This window comes from Chinchilla lanigera, unplaced genomic scaffold (genome assembly GCF_000276665.1).
Source record: "Chinchilla lanigera isolate Chin_1 unplaced genomic scaffold, ChiLan1.0 scaffold00080, whole genome shotgun sequence".
Taxonomy (NCBI): domain Eukaryota; kingdom Metazoa; phylum Chordata; class Mammalia; order Rodentia; family Chinchillidae; genus Chinchilla; species Chinchilla lanigera.
The window spans coordinates 3,666,349-3,685,051 of record NW_004955481.1 but is presented as its reverse complement, the minus strand read 5'-3'; the positions used below and the strand labels follow the sequence as shown (position 1 = coordinate 3,685,051).

Sequence of the window (18,703 nt, the reverse complement as noted above, 5' to 3'; positions counted from 1 at the left end):
GCGCTCCCTCGCTGGTGGGGCGGTGATACCCGCTGGCATGGCGCCTCCTCTGCTTTCGCGTTACTTGCGTCTCCTGGCAGCCCTGGTGGGGCTCCTGGGTCCCAGCGAGGTAAGGCGCCCCAGTCCTGGAAAGCCTTCGGCCCGCGATCTCAAAGCGCTTTGCCAAAAGTTTGTCCTGGAAGGAGTGGCGCGCCGAGAGGAGGCTAAGAGTCCCCTCTACCCGCAACCCGCGGGCCTGGGAAGGGAGAGAGAGGGTAGGGCCCTTTTGCGGCCAGCGCCCCAGCTCTGCGCTTTGGACCCACAGGTGGTGGCTGAGCTGGCGGAGGAGGCTGGAGCCCACTGTCCCGAGGGTCTGTGGCCTCTGCCCTCACAGGTAGGGGCCCTGATGGGCCGAGGGAGAGGGGTGCGAAGGAGTAGCCCAGTCCCGCTCTGGCCTCGCTGTACCATCCAGTCACCCTGTGGGGACCTCTGCTGGTTTCTCCTGCCTTCAGTTGCTAACTTCTCCATCCCAGCCTAGACCTGCGGCCTGGTGTCCCTCCCCTCTCTAAGCACGCAGTGCCCCAGCTGCTCTAAACAGTCTTCTTTTCCCATGTGTAGGTGTTGCCAAAGGTCACCTACACTCGAATGAGACCAGGGTGGGTAAGTACAAGGAGGGTACAACCTTGCTATCTACTTCTGAGACGTGACTTGAATGCTTCCTCCGACTTTCCTGAGCATCAGTTCCCTTCTTACCATTTTCTGCAGAAAGGCTCTTCAGAACCCGTGGCTTTAGCACAGCAGCACCCCCTGCTTGACTTCTCTGGCCATAAATTAACTTCATATGACTCCGTATCTTCAGTTCTTCTCAGTCATGTTGATCTACTCACCACACAAGCGAATGCCAGACTCCTTCCCGTTGCTGCACCTTTGCTCCTGTTTATTCTCCTCCACACATGGCCTGTCCGGACCTAAAGAGTGCAGCTCCTACCCTGCTGCCACCCCTCCCCATCTCTTTTCACAGCCCAGTGCCGGAGTCCATGCCCCCTGAGACTGTCTGAGCATATCAGCCTGTCTTCATCCCTTTCTCTGCATTCCTGTAGTACTCATAATCTGTCTCCTACAATTTCACAGCTAACCACTTTGTGCGTTATTAGTGTGCCCTTTCATTTGCATTATGTCCCTCCACCTGCCAGTACTGGGGATTGAACCTAGGGCCTTTACATTGAACTACATCCCCAGCCCCCGCCCCCTTTTTGGAGACATAGTCTCACTAAGTCACTAAGTTGCTTGAGGCGGGGTTTGAACTTGCAGTCCTCTTGCCTCAGCCTCCCGGAGTGCTGGGATTACAGGAAGGTACCAGTGCACCTAGCCACTGAGCTTCTTACATATTTCTGTAGGCAGAGGCCAGGTGTTCCCTCTTTTTTTTTTTTTTTTTTTTTGGTACTGGGGCTCGAACTCACGACCTTGCGCTTGCCAGGCAGGCGCTTATGCCACTGAGCTATATCCCCAGCCCTAAGCGTTCTCTTTTGGTATTTCCCCCAGCATCTGGCACCGTGCTGAGCCCTGGGTTAATTCAATCAAGGAATAATTAATGACTAATGAAGTGTTTTATCCTACGCTTGTGCACCTGCTGCCTATGTGCCTCATACTTGGATCCTCTTGGGAGACTGACTATATTGATTAGATTGATAGAGAAGAGTTGGTCTTTGTTTGCGGGATGCTTATCATATAGATTGTGGATCTGTAGACCTATTGTTGCAGGAGCAGAGAAATAAAGTGTGGTCTAACAGGGTTGTCTAAGCATTGTCAGCTCATGGGCTCAGCCCTGAAGGGTGACATTTGTTGGAGAGGGGAGTGAAGGGAAGCAAAAGGGAGCACATACCTGTACCCAGGGCCCTTTGCTCTTTCCTGTGTTTTGAAAGTGGGAGGGCCACTTGGCCATGCTGGTAGTTGCTTTACAGTGGTGCCCAAGATGGGAGAGCTTGTGATTCTCTGGGCCTGGGTTGATGTGTCTGCTTTTCCTCTAGGCTGAGGATGTCACCTTCCTCTATCACCCTTGTGCCCATCCCTGGCTGAAACTCCAGCTTGCCTTCCTGGCCCATGTTTGTGTTGCTAAGCCCTCACTCATCCCTGACTCCAACCTCACTCGGGACAGGGTAAGTGGTTGAGGAAAGACAGTTGTCTGGCCACGGCAGAAGGGAACAGCCCCATGTGAAGGGAAAGGAAAATTCCCTTTGCTTGCTCCCTACCTTCCTTCACCTTAGCTCTAAAAGTTACCTTGTTTCATAGCCCCTGGTGCTGACAGCATGGGGGATGGCACTGGAGATGGCATGGGTAGAACCAGCCTGGGCTGCCTACTGGTTAAAGAGGAGGCAGCGGAGGAAGCAGAGGAAGAAAGTATGGTTCCACTCTGACAGCCCGGCTCAGCCCTCTCCGTCGGTGCCAAGCCGCAGCAGAGGGAGGCTGTACCCAAGAGGGTGTATGCAGGTGAGGCATGCCAGGCCCAGTCTGGGGCTATCTTGGAGATTGTCAGGGTCACTGGGTTATCTGAGCAGGGCAGGAATGACCAACCACTATCTCTTCTCCCCTTAGGCCCCAGCTTTGGCCTTTGCTCTGCGTAGCTGGAGGCCTCCTGGCACAGGGATGCCATCCAGCGGGCCCAGGCAGCACTCTTCCAGTGGTGCCAAGAGGCGGGGGCTTCGAGCTGCTCTGGGTCTCCAGTCTACTCCTGCAGGCCCGAGGGTTCCTTTTGCTTCCCCGTGGAGTTTAAAGGTCCAGCAGCCCATTTGGGGAGCCCAAAGTGAGGGGGCTAATGCCCCATCGGTGCCTTCGGTCCCCTTGTCACCTGGAGGACCCGTAGGCAATGCAAGCAGCAGGTCAGAGGATCAGATACCCAAAGCCCAAGGCAGCCCAGGAGGGTGCACCTGCCCCAATCAAGCTTCCCCGGCCCCTCGGGCAGCAGCGCCTCCGCGGGCAGCCCGGGGCCCCACCCCACGCACGGAGGAGGCCGCCTGGGCTGCCATGGCCCTGACCTTCCTGCTGGTACTGCTCACACTGGCCACGCTCTGCACGAGGCTCCATCGAAACTTCCGCCGGGGAGACAGCATTTACTGGGGGCCCACAGCGGACAGCCAGGACACTGTTGCTGGTGAGACCTTTCCTCCCCACCCGCTAGCCCACCTACCCAAGCTGAAACCAGTGGCTTCCCTGCCTTTGACTGCTACTTCTGCCCACAGCCGTGCTGAAGCGGAGGCTGCTGATGCCCTCGCGCCGAGTCAAGCGCTCCCGTCGGAGACCCCTGCTCCCCGCCACGCCAGACAGTGGCCCGGATGTGGAGAGCTCAGACTGACCTGCCCTAGCCCTGCCGCTGGCCCGGCGGGCCCCTCCTCTGCGGTCGCCCAGCCTCTGCCACGTGGGCCGCGCACAGGGGCGCCCCCTGGCGGCACACGGAGCAGCCCTGCTACATATTGCAGAAACGCTGCCTCCTTGACGTGCGGGTTGGAGTGGCCAGAAAAGAGCCATTCCTGACGCCCTTGCCCAAACTCGTTTCTAATTAAATTATTTTAGTAGAGTCCGCAGTAGAGCCTGTGCATCTGTCACACAGACACGCTCCCCCAGGACTTGAGGCCCAGGCCATCTGGGCTGGTCCCGTGCCCCACCCCCAGGCTTGCAGGGGTTGTACTGGGTCTTTGGACGCTCACAAGTCTATTTGCTCCATGCTTCTCCAGATTTTTTTTTCACGTCTGCCTTCAACCCCTGCCAACTCCCAATTCTCTAAGCATCAGAAGCAGCACATGGTCACTTATTTATTTTTGATACAAATGTACATGACACACATCTTGACAGTCCACCCACCACCACACAGGTAGGGCTGGCCCCCTTGGGGGAGAGGTGGGTCAGGAAGAAGAGCTGGTGGGTGCTGCTGTCGGCCTCTCCAGCCTTCCCAGGCTGCATCAGGTCCCCAGGCTTCCAGAGGGTGGGGCCACCTTAGCTGCAGGTAGTGATGATGGGTACTGGCCTCGCAGAGGTGATGGGGAGGGGCTCTCAGGTCCACAGCCACCAGCTGAGTTGGGGACCCCGGGGAGCCAGCCCCAGGCTCAGCCCTCTGCCTGCCCAGCACTTTTCCCTCTACAAAGGAGGGGAAGGAGGGATGGAAGTGGTTTTCCTTTTAAGTTCATAGAATAGGGGTGCAAATGGGGGCTGTGATAAGAGGCAGAGTCAGGGTCACAGCTGGTGATCCCGGCCGTCTCTGGTCCCAGGTGGGGGAGAGGAAGACCCCCCCCAATGCTGGTCCCATTGCTCTGGTCCCCTCACCCCTCCAAGCTCCAGATGGGCCAGGCCTCCTGAACGGCACTGCTGCTCACACACTCACACGCAGGCACGCAGGGACACTCAGTTACCACAAAGTTAAAATTAAGGGGTTGGGGAGAGGAAAGAAAAAAGATTTTCCAGTGTTTGCTGCTGGGGACCCCAACATACTAGTTGGGGTCTGTGCCCGAGGCAGGGGCCGTTTGGCATTAGAGGAGAGCAGCAAGAGGGCTGGCGGCTAAGGGCAGGGACACCCAGAGATATGTACAAAGGAGGAGGACGCCCCCACTCAGCCCTGATAGGGCTGAACTGGCTCACAGGGGTGGTCTGCACGTAGGGGGCGGCCTTGTGTGGAGTGTCCCCATCCAACCCTTTGCTGATGGCGAGGGGTTGGGAGTGATGCCTTGCAGGCCCCGCACGCAGAAAGGGGGGGTGCTATGTACAGGGGGGAGGTGCATGGAATGTGGGGGACAGAAGCTCCTGCCACCCCACCTCCCCATCCTTGGGGCTCAAGGGGAGTGGGCACCAGGGCGCCTGGCTGCCAGGGGAGAATGGCAGCGCTAAGGGCACTTGTGCCAGTGGCTCTGTTGGGGTGGGTTAGTGTCTGGAGTGGCCCAGCCCCCATGGCCAATGAGGTCCCAGGGTGTGGGTGAGGGCAGGGAGTGCAGTCACTGCTTCTTCTCTCGGGTGGTAATGGTGACCAGCTGCTTGGCGGCCTTGGCGATGTCATAGGCGCACTGGATCACCTGCTGAGTCAGCAGCTGGAAGTCCACAGGGGCGCCAGGCTCTGGGGGCACTGTCTTCCGGCACTCACTCTGCAGCCGGTAGGCGCTGGCATTGAGCAGCCGCAGTGAGCTGCGCACTGGCTCCAGGGCTGGCCTCTGCAGAGCGGGAGGGAGGGCGCGAGTGGACTTTAAACCATCCACCTCGATCATGGCCCAGCAGGTGTATTATCTCCACCCAGGTAACAGATCCCTATGCCTGCCCCACCCCGGGGGCCTCCTGCTCCTGTCTGACCCCTGTACCTTTGGGAAGAGAGAGGCCATCTCAGTCACAGCCAAATGGATCTTCTCTGAGCAGGGCACAAAGCTGTGGGGGGACAGGAGGGGATGGATGAGGGGCCTCTCCAGGAAGGGTCCCAGGGACAGAGGAACAGGGACCCTCTGCTGCCCCTGCAGCACCCCACATGTCCGGACCCACCCCATTCACACATACCTGTCATGTTTGAACTCCTGGGCTGCCCTCAACAGCTCCTGAATGTTCTTGGTGACCTGCTCTGTCTTCAGAATGACATCCTCCGTGCTGGGGAGCCCAGGATCTAGGTCCCCATCTAGGCTTTCCAGCTCGGGATGGAGATCATCCTCCTTGCCCAGCTCTATGAACCGCTTCCCTTCCAGCCTGAGTCCCAGTGTGAGAAGAGAAAGCGGATCCAGTCACGGATGCTCCCCTGCAGACACCCGGGCCCTCTCCCCCTCCTCCCCTCCAGGTGCCAGGACTGGGCAGAGATCCAAGAGAGCCTCACCCAAGCAACGGGTCCCCACTCTGCGTGTTCTCGTAGTCACTATCAGCACCACTGCCATGGCGGGAAAGCTTGCTCTGGAGGGCATGGGAGAGGGCTGGAGGTGAGTATGTATTCCTGGGCACACACACCCTGCTCCCCACACTGTTGCCAGGAGCACTGGGCTGGAAATGTTACCGCATGACGGCTTCCTTCCTGGGAGCACGACAGCAGTGGGGAGGAAGGAGTGAAGGGTACAGCTGAAGCAGACACCCCCTTCCGAATCTGAAACCCAGAAACAGCCAAAGTCAGTCTCTCCAGCTCCAGCACCCAGAACAGCCTGACAGCTACTGGGACTCAAAACCTACTGTCTACAGTGGGTCCACCTTTCCCAGGCCCAGCTTACCCGGTAAAGGCCAGCGGGCACGTGCATGGAATAGATGGCGTCATCCTCTAGCTCCTGTGGGTGGGGGCAGCACAACGGACATCATGACAGGCCCTGTGGCAGGCCCAGCCCTGTTTTTCCACCCAAGATGCACAGGCAACTCACAGTGCTGTGGAAGGGCTGTAGCCGTGTGGTAAGCTCGTCCCCAGGTGCACCCCCAAAGGGCTTCAGAGCGGAGCCTGGCTCATACATGGAGAAGGCCTGGCGGTCCCGGCGGTGGGTGCTCCCACCAGGCGCCATGGGTGTGTGCTCTGCCCGTTCACTGGGGAGTGGCGGTGTGGGCACGGGCCCTGATGGCTGCCGGAGCTGCAGGTTCTCTGCTTGCAGCTTATGGATCTGTGAGTGCACACAGTGGTATCCAACCCTGGGTCCGCGCAGGCACCCTACCTCTCAGAGAAGGCACCCTTCCCTCCCAGGGCCTTGAACTCCCTACCCCCAGGCTGCAGCCCTCACCTCCCTCTGCAGTCTCCGCAGTTCATCACTCAAGCTGCTGTTGACCTTCATGAGCTGCTGCACTTTTGCCTCTGAGGTAGCCAGGGCCTTCTTCAGCTCCAAGTATTCCTGAAGCGTCACGGCCCCATCAGACAGGTCTGAGGAGTCCATGCTCTGCACGGAGAAAGAGAAACTGGTCAGCCACGGGGGCAGAAAACAAGATGCCCTTGAAGGTGGGATCGGACCCCCTGTGTCCCGGGCTCTGTAAGAGCTGGGGCTTCACAGGGGCAGGAGAGGATGGGTAGGGACAACGCTCAGACCCGGGCACGGTTGTTCCGAGTGGCACCAGTGCTGCGTAGTGGCTCCTGGTCGGTGTCCTCATCAGAGGCCACACTGTCATAGTCGTGCTGGTCGTCAAGGTCACTCTGGTTCCTTGCAGACAGCTCCAGGTTATCTGAAGACACAAGATCTGTTAGTCAGGCCTCACTCAGCCACAGAACCCATTTTTCATGCCCCCCTGCAAAGGAAGCCCCCAGGAGAACATCCCAGGACAATGACGCCCGCAACCCTGCTCAGGGTGTTCCACCTGTGGGGCTGCTTAGGCTCTTGCCCTGCTGTCTCCGCTTGGCCTCGCTGAGAATATCAATGATCAAGGTGGCAAACTCCCGGGCATTAAAGCGGGCCAATTTCTGTCGCCCCTGCAAGGCAGAAAGGACCAGGACAGTGTAAGAGACTAGGGGCCCCTTCTGTCAAACCCATGGGGGTGGGGACAAAGCGGCAAGGCAATACCCTTTCATCTGATCTAACCACAACTACAAAATTCCAGCCTTACTTCACCAGCACAGACACCCAAGGCTAAGGCCAGCCCAGCACAGAGGCCAAATCACCACCTGAGGCTGCTCACCAAGCCCATAGAAGGATGGCCTCCTTCCCCGCTCCGGAATGTGAAGGCCAGCCAGGCCCTGAGGGAGGCTCCAGGAAAGGAGAGAGCATTGACCTGGGCCTGCCCATGGCAGGGTGAGGAAGAACAGGGCTCCCAAGAAGGGAGGAGCCCGCTGAGGTCCCCTCCCCAGCCCCCTCACCTGATTCCGTGTGGCTGAGTACTCAGGGTTAACCGGCAGGAAGGGCACAGCACTGCGCTCTGTCACCAGGGTGCTGTGGTTTTGGGTAGCCAGCCACACTGTGGAGGAGGGAAGGGAGCAGAACATCTGCCATGGTGGGGCCTCCAGGGTGGAGGTGGGGAAGCGCTTTTCCTCCCACACCCCCCAAACTGGCACAGCACATGTCTGACATGGACGATCACTGAGCCCAAGAAGCCAGGCTGGGCCAGGGCAAGGATGGGTGAGGCCACTGGCAACTGAGGAGTGGAACAAGGCCAATCCCACCAGGCCAGCCCCAGAGTTTGGGCTGGAACTTGGCTGTCACTTGGAAGGAGTGATGCAGGGGGCGGAGCAGGATGGGGGAGGTGGCCAGAGCAGCAAAGAAACTGACTGGCTCAGGGCTTGGGGAAGGGATGGGATGGCTCCATCCAGCTCAGCACACTCTGTCCAGTGAGGAGCTGCCAGGCAGGCTCACAGCTGGTAGGGGCTCACCAGCAGGCAGGTCTCTGAGCCGCCCCCACCCCAGCCACCTCTTTTTAGTCCCACTAAGACCCAAGCCTCTTCTTTCTAGGCCCCTCTGCGCAGGCCTCTATGCCAACCCCTACTCACCGGCATCATTTTCTCTTCTATCCACCTCATCATAGACGTCCATGGCAAGTTCTTCAAAAAGTCGGTTGCTGAGCTGGAGGCAGAGAAGGTGACCCAGGTTTATAAGATCATCTGCTCCCCATGCCAACAAGGCTAGCTGACCAGCTGTGGGAAATGGCACTGCCCAGCCTAACAGCCTCAGAAGTAGAAAATGGATAGGGATCTATGTGCCGAACTCCAGGGTGAAGAGGCCAGATCAGTTTGTTCATACGTCAGCAGTGGAGATAACACCCTAGGAGTTCTAACACTCTGGAGAGCAAGAAGAGCCAGGGTCACAGACAAAGGCATGGGGAGCTCATGAAGACTGTGAGCCAAGTGGGGTGGGGTGGCAAGTAAAAAGCTGGGTATGGTGGCGCACACCTGCAATCCCAGCACTGGAAGGCTGAAGCAGGAGGATTGCAAGTTTGAGCCCAGTGTGGGCTCAAAGTCACTTAATGACTTAAGAAGATCCCGTCTTCAAAAGAAAAGTAGGGTGACGAGACACCAAGGATGTAGCTCAGTGCAAAGGCTCTGGGTTCAAGCCCCTGTACTCCATGGGGAAGGGACAAAATTTGGAAAAGTGTCAGGTTAGAGGAAGAAGGAGCAACAGCAAGGGATGGGGGCCAACTTTAAGTACCATGAGCCTGTGAGCAGACTCACCGCTTGCAGCTTCTTCTTGGCAGCTTTGGCCAACTCAGACAAATCCAGGCTGCAGATGAAGATGGGAGAAGGGGAGGCCAGGAATGAGAGGTGGCCAGAGCGCTGCCAATGACTTCCCAAACATGCAGAGATTCCCAGGAAGACAAGACCCCAATGCCACACACCAGGTACCTCCCCACCATACCCAACCTCCGAAGCCTGCTTCCCAGCAGGCACGATATACCTCTGAGACATGCACTTTTGCCGAGATCTAAGTCCAGAGGAAGGCAGCAGAGGGAAGAACAGGACAGAGGCAGCAATTACCCAAGAGCAGCGCAGCACACGCCTTCTTGCACCAAGCTCAGACCCGTCTCCACACATGCCTGACCCAGAGTGTACGAAAGGAAACTCATCCGCCCTCGACCTACCTGCTCCTCCTCCCGCCTGCCCTTCCTCTGTGACCTACTCATCCACTGACCTGGGAGCCACCTTTTCTCCCTCACCCTCAGCATCCCAGCCATGCGTCCCAGTTTTGCCATTGCTCCCTTTTGCCTGGACTTCTTCAATATTCTCTTAATGCATCTTCCTACATCCAGTCTTGTCCCTAAAATCCTTTCTCTGCCCAGTAGCTAGGGTGATCATGCGACACATCTGGCTGTACTACCTTTCTTACTGCCTTTATTTCTTGAGATGAAGTCTCACTAAATTGCACAGTGTCCTTGAATTTGCAATCCTCTTCATTCTCAGAACCCCACATAGCTGGTATTACAGGCATGCACCACACTTGGCTTTCACCAACCTCCACCACCCACCTTAGAACATCTGAGTAGTAACAGGTACATACAGCATACTTCAACCATACTTCATCAAAAAGCTCACCTAAATATGCTAACCACTTTTTATGTAATATCTTATTTGATCTCTTCAGTTCTGAAAAAGGGTGGGAATGTCAACCCCATTTCCAAGTGAGATAACCAGGCTAGGAGAGATTAAGTAGCTTGCTGTAAATCACACAGCTAATAAGTGGCACAGCTGACTTCACACATCCATGCTAAGAACTCTCTCCTCAGATCTCGCTGAGGCTCACAGGTCTGGGTCTGGGTCATTCTCTCGCCTGACTCTAATCTTGCTCCTTGCCTCTCACATTATGCTGTGGCCACAAGAGCTGCCTGTAGTTCCTGGCACCTCGTTTCCAACCTCTGTGCCTCTGCTCTCTTGCTGCACTCCCTATAGTGCCTCCCTGCCCAGTCTCAGCTCCCAAAAGGCAGGGATTGTGTCTGAGTAACCTGTATCCCCAGAGCAGCAGCTGGCTTTGAGAAGACGCTCATTCAACAATCCACTGAATATGTCTATCTGTGGTGTATTTACCACACACACACACACACACACACACACACACACACACACACACACACAAAATCAGGCAGAACCAGACTAGAAAAGTAGGGCAGAATTTCAGGATCTTAGAACAGAGGAGGTGTGGATTTAGGGATCTGAGCTGCCCAGGTCTGACCATCCCATCTGTTCACACAGGCCCTGGGTGGGGGAAGGAGCCGACTACTGTCCCCATCCAGCCAGGAGCAGCCTGGCGTAATGGTGTGGCTATCTGAGGGCCACCAGGTGGCGCCAGCATCCATCTTGAGAGCTGGGTGAGTGTCTGGGGCTGTCCTCTAAGGCCTGGTGCTTGGGGCCTCTCACATTAGAGGCAGAAAGACCCCAACCACACGCCTGTCCAATTTGGGAGCACACCAGAGGCCTGGTCAGCAGTCCCAAAGTCAGCCAGCTCCATAGAGCCCACCTTCTGCCAGCAGAGCAGAGATTTTATCTAAGACTGTATGGCAGATCAGAACCCAGGGATACACCCTTGTACCCCCTTGCACTCAAGTCCTCCACATACTTGACAGTCATGGGGCTCAGCTATACTGGCCACATTCTGAGCTGATATTCTTAGCTATATTGGATCCATATTAGGGAGAACTGGGCTGTGAGTACCTGTGCCTCCAGCCTGAGAGAGTAAAGGATGGGGTCCTGTGCCCCTGCAGTCTGGGGAGGATAAGGGATGGGGCTCTGAGGTCAGGCACCCTCATGGCATCAAATACCCTCTAGGAAGGGGCATCAGGTGGGCACTCACCTGTCAGCCATCTGTGGGATGATGTAATGCCCATTCTTGTGATCTGAACAAAAATAAAAATGCCAAGTCACTGATGCTAGGTGGCCTCAAGGGCTGGAAGCCCACCTTACTGTTGTGAGCGGGATTTGGCACCCGGAAGTGTTGGGGTAAAGGAATAAGGGTATGGCACACCAAGACCATCAGGAGCTGGCTCTAAGGCCCACCCAGCTCCCTAGCCCCAGCTCACTGCAGCCCAGAGCCTGCAGCAATTTCACAGGAGCCAGTTGCCTAGCAACGCTGTTCCCCAGCTGGCTTTGTCACTATGGCACCTGCTGCTGGGGTGTGTTCTGGGTCCCACCTGCCTGGTCCAGCCCAGCCAGCCCGTACTCTGCTCACCCGGCTTGCGTCCACAGAGGTAGAAGGCCAACCGGTCAGTGAGCTCATACTGGCACTCAACTAGCCTTTCTGCCAGTTCATGGTGCCCCGCCTGCCTGTGGGGAGGGGCAATGCTTAGCCCTGGAGCAGAAGGCCACTTCCCACCCACCCAAGCCTCACCTTTCAGCTGACCCTCACCTGGCATAGTCAATGGGTGTGCGGCCATTGACATCAGGGGAGCCGGGGTCAGCCCCATACACCACCAGCAGCTCAGCCTGCAGTGTCTGCCCTGCCTTGGCAGCTACATGCAGGGGTGTGGTGCCCTTCTCTGGGTGGAAGAAGTTGGCCTGGGCACCCAGGGACAGCAGGCGCAGACATGTCTCCAAGTTGCCTGTCCTCACGCTTGAGTGCAGTTGCTGCAAGGAGCAGAGTGTGCAATAGACACATGTGTGGACAAGGCACTCCCCATGCCCAAGCTGTACCTGGCCCAGGCCACTCCTGGGACTCCTACCAGCTCCTAGGGGTCCAGCCAAAATTGGGCCATGTCAGGGAGAACAGAGAGCATCTCACTAGGAGTTAATGCCAATTAATAACAACTGCTGCCAGTCACCATCTACCAGGGGCTATGTGCTCTGCTTGGAAAGAATAGTATCTGTGAGGTAGATGCTGCTATTACTTTCTCATTTTACAGATGAGGAAACTGAGGCTTTGATTAGCTGAGCAACTGCTCCACGTTTTTCCAGCTTTTGAGTGACAGCTGGGGGACTCTAGCCTTGTGTGACAAATTGGCCACCTACAGTTTGCCAGAGCAATCTTGTCCCCTTGCCGTGCCCAGAATTCTCCCCTGACTTGGTTGCCTTTGGAGCCTAGCGCTCAGTGGTGACAAGAGTGTCCTGGGCCTAGGAAGAGGAGAAAAGGCCCACCCATTTGTTGTGGGGCCCCTCAAACCTTGCTGAGGTCTTTGGCAGTGACCCCATCATCGTCCCGGCAGGGAAGTTTATGCACAAATGCCAGCATCTGGTACTTGGCCCTGATGAACTCTGACTTGATGGGGCTGCATGGAGCACACAGGAGACAATGGGGAGCAGAGCAGGAGAGGTGGGTCACCCAGCCACCTCCTGGCCCATCCCAGAGCACACAGACCTGCCCACCACCTCTGCAGCCCCACTCACTGGACTTTGTCTTGGGGGTTGGCTTTGCGCCGGCCGCTCTGTACTTGTGCGGGGTCCAGCAGAGAGTGTTCCCAGATGGAGTTGGCCCCGTTGCTGGCGAGCGTGTGCACCATCTGCAGGGAAGAGATGCCAAGTGAGAGTGCCCAGTGCTTGCTGGGCACCAGGGGAAACATGCCCCAAGTGCCTGGCACGGCTGGAAATGGCACTGGGGGGCCTACTGAGTGTCCTCTCTCCACACTAGTCAGGCCAAAGATGTGGGTCCTATTTGGACTCATGGTAGGTGTGCCAAAGTCCAGAAAGGATAAAGTAACTTGCTCAGTGCTACTTGTCCAAGCTAATAAGGCTTCCTTTCTGAATGGGGTTAGTGGAAGGGGTCAGGAGCAGGCTCTGCCCCAGGTGTGTACTGCCCCTGGAAACTCCAGATTCCAAATAGGTGTGTGAGTGAGTGTGGCAGGAATATAACCATGCTCTGCGTGTGGGCAAGGAGAATCACCCAGTTCTGTACCTGCAGCAGCGTGGGAGGCCAGGCGCTGTGACGAAGGTGCTTGACAATGGAGATGTGGCGTCCCAGGCTCCGATGCACACTGCAGCACTCGTCGCACACCAGCACACCCCTGCTGATGGATGCCCAGCCGGGGTCTTGGGGCGAAAGGCGGGGACAAGGGTCAGCTAGAGTCCAGTGACAGGACAGGCAAGAACTCCTGAGTAGCCACTCTGGGCCTGTATGCTTAGTGCTTCATGAACATTCATTCATTGGGTCCACAACAGTCTAGAAGCTAGGAGGGGATTCCCCCAGGGCTCACAGCTGGGCGCTGACAGAGCTGTGACCTTTCCAACACATTCTTGCCCCTCTGGTGACGTGGTCTCTGGGGCCTATTCAGTGGGCACACTGCTTCCTGCCTGTAACCACCTCTCTAGATTCAGTCTTTCTGCAGGGAGCAAGGCTGCTGCACCAACCATGTACCAGGTAGGACAGTGGTGTATCTCTTCTGTACCCAAGACTGCTGGAACCTGCCTGACAAATTGCAGCCTTCTGCAGGCTCCTGCCCCAGCCTCCACACTGGCAGGTAAGACACCTTTTCAGGCCCAAATCTCCTGCTACCATCACTGTGAGCTGAACGCCCTCCTAAAAAGGATAGACAGGGCAAAGGAACTAATCTTGACTGAGTGCCCACTGTGCACCAGCTGGGTGCTTTATGTATAATGCAAGTGAGGAAATGCTATTCTGCTTTACAGATGAGGATACAGCAGCTCAAAGAGGTCAGAGGTCTTGCTCAAGGTCACAGGGCTAATGACTAAAGTTGCTGAGATGTGGACTTTGGTGCTTCAGTGCCAGACAGGAGACCAGGTCCACACATGCTGTTGCCTTCTGTCCCTGCAGCCCCAGATGGGCATGAGCCCTGGTGGCCAATGTCTCCTCTTTGTGGAGATACGAACTTTGGAAACAGGAAGAGGGGCTAATACTGGGTGGAAGCTCCCAAGGTCCTTAAGGGTAGGGGAGATGCCACCCATTCCAGGCCCCTCAGGAAAAGGGGAGGAGAGAGCTGCATACAACTCAGACTGCTGAAAGGTCATGGGGGAGAAAGCAGCCATTGTGTGCTCCTTGAGAGGGGGTAGGGCAGGCAGTCTCTCTCCCAACACTCTGCTCTGCCCAGGCCCATGCCCCAGCTCAGGAACTCCTGTCCGGGGGTGGGGGTGGCTGGCTCTTGGCTTGCCTACAACACTCAGGGTGGCGAGCTGTGCCACCCTCCCTCCAGGGAGGGATAGTCCTGGGGTGATGAGTATCTCTCTAACCCAGATTCTCGGGCCTTCCCCGCTAAGAACTCCCATCTAGGTTCCCAAGAGAACTATACACAGACTCTGAGTCAGGGGCTTGAGCTCTCCCTACAATGAGTGTCCCCCCAATAAAGCATGGAAATGGGAAGTGAAGACAGCTCAGTCTGTGAATCCAGGTTTAAGAAGCCCCCAAAACAGGGCAATGAGGGATGTACCAGGTGACAGCCATTCATCTTCCCAAGGGGCTGATTTCAGGGCTCATAAGGAAAGGACCAGCCATCTATGCCAGGAGGGGGAGACCTAGGGCACTTCTGTACTGGTATTATCACAACAGTCAGGCACCCAGGCATGGGAAGCTCCCTCCCCCAACTCCCAAACTCACTGGGTGAGGGGGTCTGCCTGCCAGTTGTCTCCGGCAGCCCGGACAGGAAGCGGGAAATGATGCAGCCTAAATTCCTCTTGTTGAAATGGTGGGGTTTCCTGTAAGTGGGGAGCCGCCCAGGCCAGGATCATAAACGGTTTGTCCTGAGGCCTCCACCTTAAGCCTAATGCCCTAACTGGCAAAGCTAGGACTAGAAATGCCAGCTAGATATACAGGGGCAATTGGCCCAGAGCCCCACGCTGTGGGCAGACCAGATGTGATGAGCCCCTGGTTATGGCAGTTTTTAAATACTACCCTAGGAATGTGATCCAAGGCATACCCTTAAGCCTGAAAAAGGGGTCCTCCCTCTCCTCCATGGTGACCCGAAACAAGAATGGGCAGGCACACTGTCCTGGTCTGGGTCACACTGGTGCCAATTCAGTTCTGGATGACACAGATGAGAAACTACCCAAACTATTCTTTTTACTTCCTACACCCAAGTGGCCTTGAGTCTACCCAAGCAGGAGCCCCAGCTGTTCCTAAACATAAAGGCCAAGAAGGGTTTCTAAAAGTCGAACAATTATTGTGCTTTAATGAATCCTTGCCCTAAAGAAGCTCTCTGGACCAAACTTGGAGCAGATGGGACAGGGAATATAAAGGTTAGGAGTAACTTCTTTCTGACTCTACAGTCAGGGTGTGGATCTGGTATATATGGGCAGGAAGAAGGAGGGGTCTTGGGATAACAGTAATTAGTGTTAAACACAGGGAGGCCTCTACGGAGGTGAACTGATGCCCCTAGCTGTAGTCATCAGTGGTCTCTAGAGCCAGTAGTACTACACAGAAAGATCAGCTTCAGGCCTCCCTTTCCTGAGACATGGAGCATCTAGATCCTCAATAGACAAGAGGGAAAAGCGCCCCTGCCCAAAGCAAGTAAGAATAATCCAGGGGCTGGGGATTTAGCTCAGTGGCACAGCACCTGCCTAGCAAGTGAAAAGGTCGTGAGTTCGATTCCCGGTACCGGGAAAAAAAAAAAAAAAAACCCAAAACAAAAAAGTAAGAATAATCCACCATCCACTGGGACAGAGGTTAGAATGGTGGTTACCTTTGTGGGCAAGGACTGGAGGGGAGGGGCTCAATAACACCTCTGAGCATAATAGAAATGTACATCTTGACCACAGTGGTGGTTATGCTAGTTTACACATGTGTAAAAATCCACAGGATGAACACTAATGTGTAGGTATGAGGCTATATGTAAATTACACTTCAATAAAAGAGGAAAAAAGTCCACCATTCACCCTACCCCAAACTCTCCATTATGAAGGGACAATGACCCTGCAGGTTGCCTTGCAACATGTCCCCAGCCCTGTCCATCCAAAGGATGAACACCTTGAGGTCTTGACTTCTGTGCCCGGGACTGCCAAAGAGGAGAAGCTGATATGGAGGTCCACAGCGTGAAAAGTATGGTGTGTGAAACCCAAGCCAGCGAGCTCAGGACGGTGGCAGAGTAACAGGAGGCAAAGGAAGGGGAAAACCAACATCCTCCAGTGCCTTGCTCCCTCACACACTCTCTGGGTAGGCAGGGACACATATGGCACCTGATGAGGGGTCACAAGCTGCCACAGTAGCCATGCTATCTCCAGCTGCCCTGTAACATACACTGACCCCTAGGTGTAAGGGCCCTTTGAGCACAGGCCGCATCTCACCTCTCACCTGTCACCAAACTAAACAATTACAAAAGGCCATGACTCTTCCTGTAGGGCTGGGACTGCAGGGCTCCTGTTACAGCAAGAGGAACCTGTGATTCTGGGTGGAGGCATATGCAAGGAGGTCAACACTGGATCTAGATTCCAGACTGCTGAGTACTGTTATACCTTTCTGGCCTGAGAAGCTATAGTCCCAGATTGAAAATGTCACCGCCTGCTAGAGTCCTCATGGTAGGCTGGGTGGGGGTACAGAATAGTTCTGACAAGAACTCAAACACCTGCACCTGCCAGACACTATGCTAGGTGTTGGAGTGGGACGATGAGTAAGAGTTTGTCAACAGCCTGCCCACTCTGCCATCTTCCTGACCTGCATTCTGGATCAGGAGAAAAGGAGGTACCCACAGTACGAACACTTCCGTTGGATAAAGCCTGGGAACAGGAGCTGGGCTCTCCAACACATCTGAGACATACCATTTGTCCTGGAGCCCACTGGGTACCCAGAGGCTCCAGACAAACCTTCACAGACAATGAGGAAAAAACAACTTTGCTGATGCTACCCAAAAGTCCTCTGTCCCAGAACTGGGAAAGGAGGTATAGAAATAGGAAGGCTCTGAAAAATCCATTTCTACTCCAACTTCTTTGTTTCACAGTTCAGGACACTGAGGCCGAGTGAGCAAAGTCCTGCCAAGGGTCATAGAGTAAGCCGGAAACAATGGCAATACTACACCCAGGGTCCCTGATAGGGTGCCTGCCAAGTAACCCCCATGCCCACCCCATTGAGGTCTGAATATTCTAGGACAAACAGAAAGTAAAGTCTCCTTTTCGTCCTGGCATACCCAGACCATCCCGAGGTTGGGGGAAGGAAGTCAGTTTCCAGCTAATTAGGTAGGGGTAAGGACACCTACCCCAGGATACTTCCTCCAGGGTCCTCCAACTCATGGTATGCCCAAGGGGAGGGCTCGGGATCATAAGCACCCACAAAAGATTTTGTGCCCTTGTCCCTGCCAGGTATCACAGCTCCCAAATACCCTAGCTTGTCTGACAAGAGCTACTAGGCCATGTGTGGGGTTCATCTTGCTGGGGTCTTGGACTTTCCAAAGAGTGGCTGGAAGGTAATGAGTTCCCCAAACAGTACTCCTCACCCTCACGCTCACAGTTCCCCAGTTCACTAATCTCCTGAGCCTGCTACTTAGAAAAGGAGTTATTTCTAAAGACAGGATGGACGAAGGCCAAGAGCTTCTTTTCCCCAGCCAGCTGCTGAACCCCATCACTAGTGTGTCCTTCCACATCAGAAGGGAGCAGCCTCTTGGGTGAGCCTCTGTCTCTCACTTCCTCAGCAAAACAAGGGGGCTCCACGGCAGCCCAAACCTAACTCTGCTGGGACAGAAAGGGGGAAAACTGCGTTAAGTACCACCAGAAGGCCAGCCAGGAAACCAGCTGGATGCTGGATTGAGGGGGGCGATCTTGGCAATCCTTGTCACCGTCCCGTACTCAATTCTGGCCAAACCAGGCTAGGGGATCAAGAGCGATCTGCGCACAGGTTGAGGCAATGGCAACCTCACCTTCTCAAACAGGCTTTACTGAGAACACGAAAAGCCGAGTCGAGCTGTTCCCTGCTACCAGAAGGCCTGGGGATGCTTCCAGGGAAGATGCCTAGGTCTGTACCAGATCTAAACACCAGGCCCCACAAGGAGCCCCAGCCTGGGGAACCAGGGGCGGAGAGTTCTAGAAGTCGCCACCCCTTCAGGTGCTCCCAAAGAAACAACATTCAAGACCCCAGCTCATCTGCCCCTTGCCCTCCGCCACTCCAGCAGGCACACGGACCGTACCAGCAGCAGGTGCAAGACCGGGGGTGGCTCCGACATGACACAAAACCACTCGCGCCCACTTCCTAAACCCTGCCAGCCGCTGCCAGGCCCTAAGGCCACTGTGGATTGGTGCGTCCGTCTGGATACCGAGGTGGAGGTGGGAAGGCAACGAGCTGCCCAACCGCCCGCCCGCCCGCCCGCCTCACACTGAAGGGTGTGAGGCGGCGCCGGGGACGTCCTTCCCTGCGAGGTGCACTGACTCGACGGAACGCGGGCCCCCAGGCCGGCCCTCCAGCCAAGGACGCGGCTCTGCAGTGGCCCGGGCGGGCTCCCAGGCCAGAGGCCGGAGGCCGCAGCCCCCCGCCCCGCC

At 55.9% G+C, this 18,703-nt stretch overlaps 2 protein-coding genes across 2 annotated transcripts; one reads left to right on the top strand and one right to left on the bottom strand.

The window, feature by feature from the left end:
• On the top strand, positions 1-3,557 carry Tp53i13 (tumor protein p53 inducible protein 13). The gene is made up of 7 exons (XM_005402678.2): positions 1-109; positions 305-373; positions 598-639; positions 2,007-2,135; positions 2,269-2,466; positions 2,572-3,127; positions 3,216-3,557. Exons 1-7 carry the CDS (start codon positions 38-40, stop codon positions 3,326-3,328), a joined length of 1,179 nt encoding a protein of 392 aa, XP_005402735.1. The 5' UTR covers positions 1-37; the 3' UTR covers positions 3,329-3,557.
• Positions 3,558-3,772: 215 nt separating this feature from the next.
• On the bottom strand, positions 3,773-13,324 carry Git1 (G protein-coupled receptor kinase interacting ArfGAP 1; the record flags this gene model as incomplete). The annotated part of the gene is given in 20 exon segments (XM_005402676.2): positions 3,773-5,168; positions 5,313-5,376; positions 5,503-5,685; positions 5,810-5,883; positions 5,984-6,070; positions 6,192-6,245; positions 6,336-6,566; positions 6,684-6,836; positions 6,983-7,116; positions 7,249-7,360; positions 7,745-7,842; positions 8,372-8,444; positions 9,050-9,098; positions 9,273-9,299; positions 11,160-11,202; positions 11,535-11,629; positions 11,712-11,929; positions 12,462-12,567; positions 12,686-12,798; positions 13,191-13,324. Coding segments are annotated over 20 exon segments (2,261 nt in total), but the record flags the coding sequence as incomplete, so codon positions are not given.
• Positions 13,325-18,703: the final 5,379 nt, after the last annotated feature.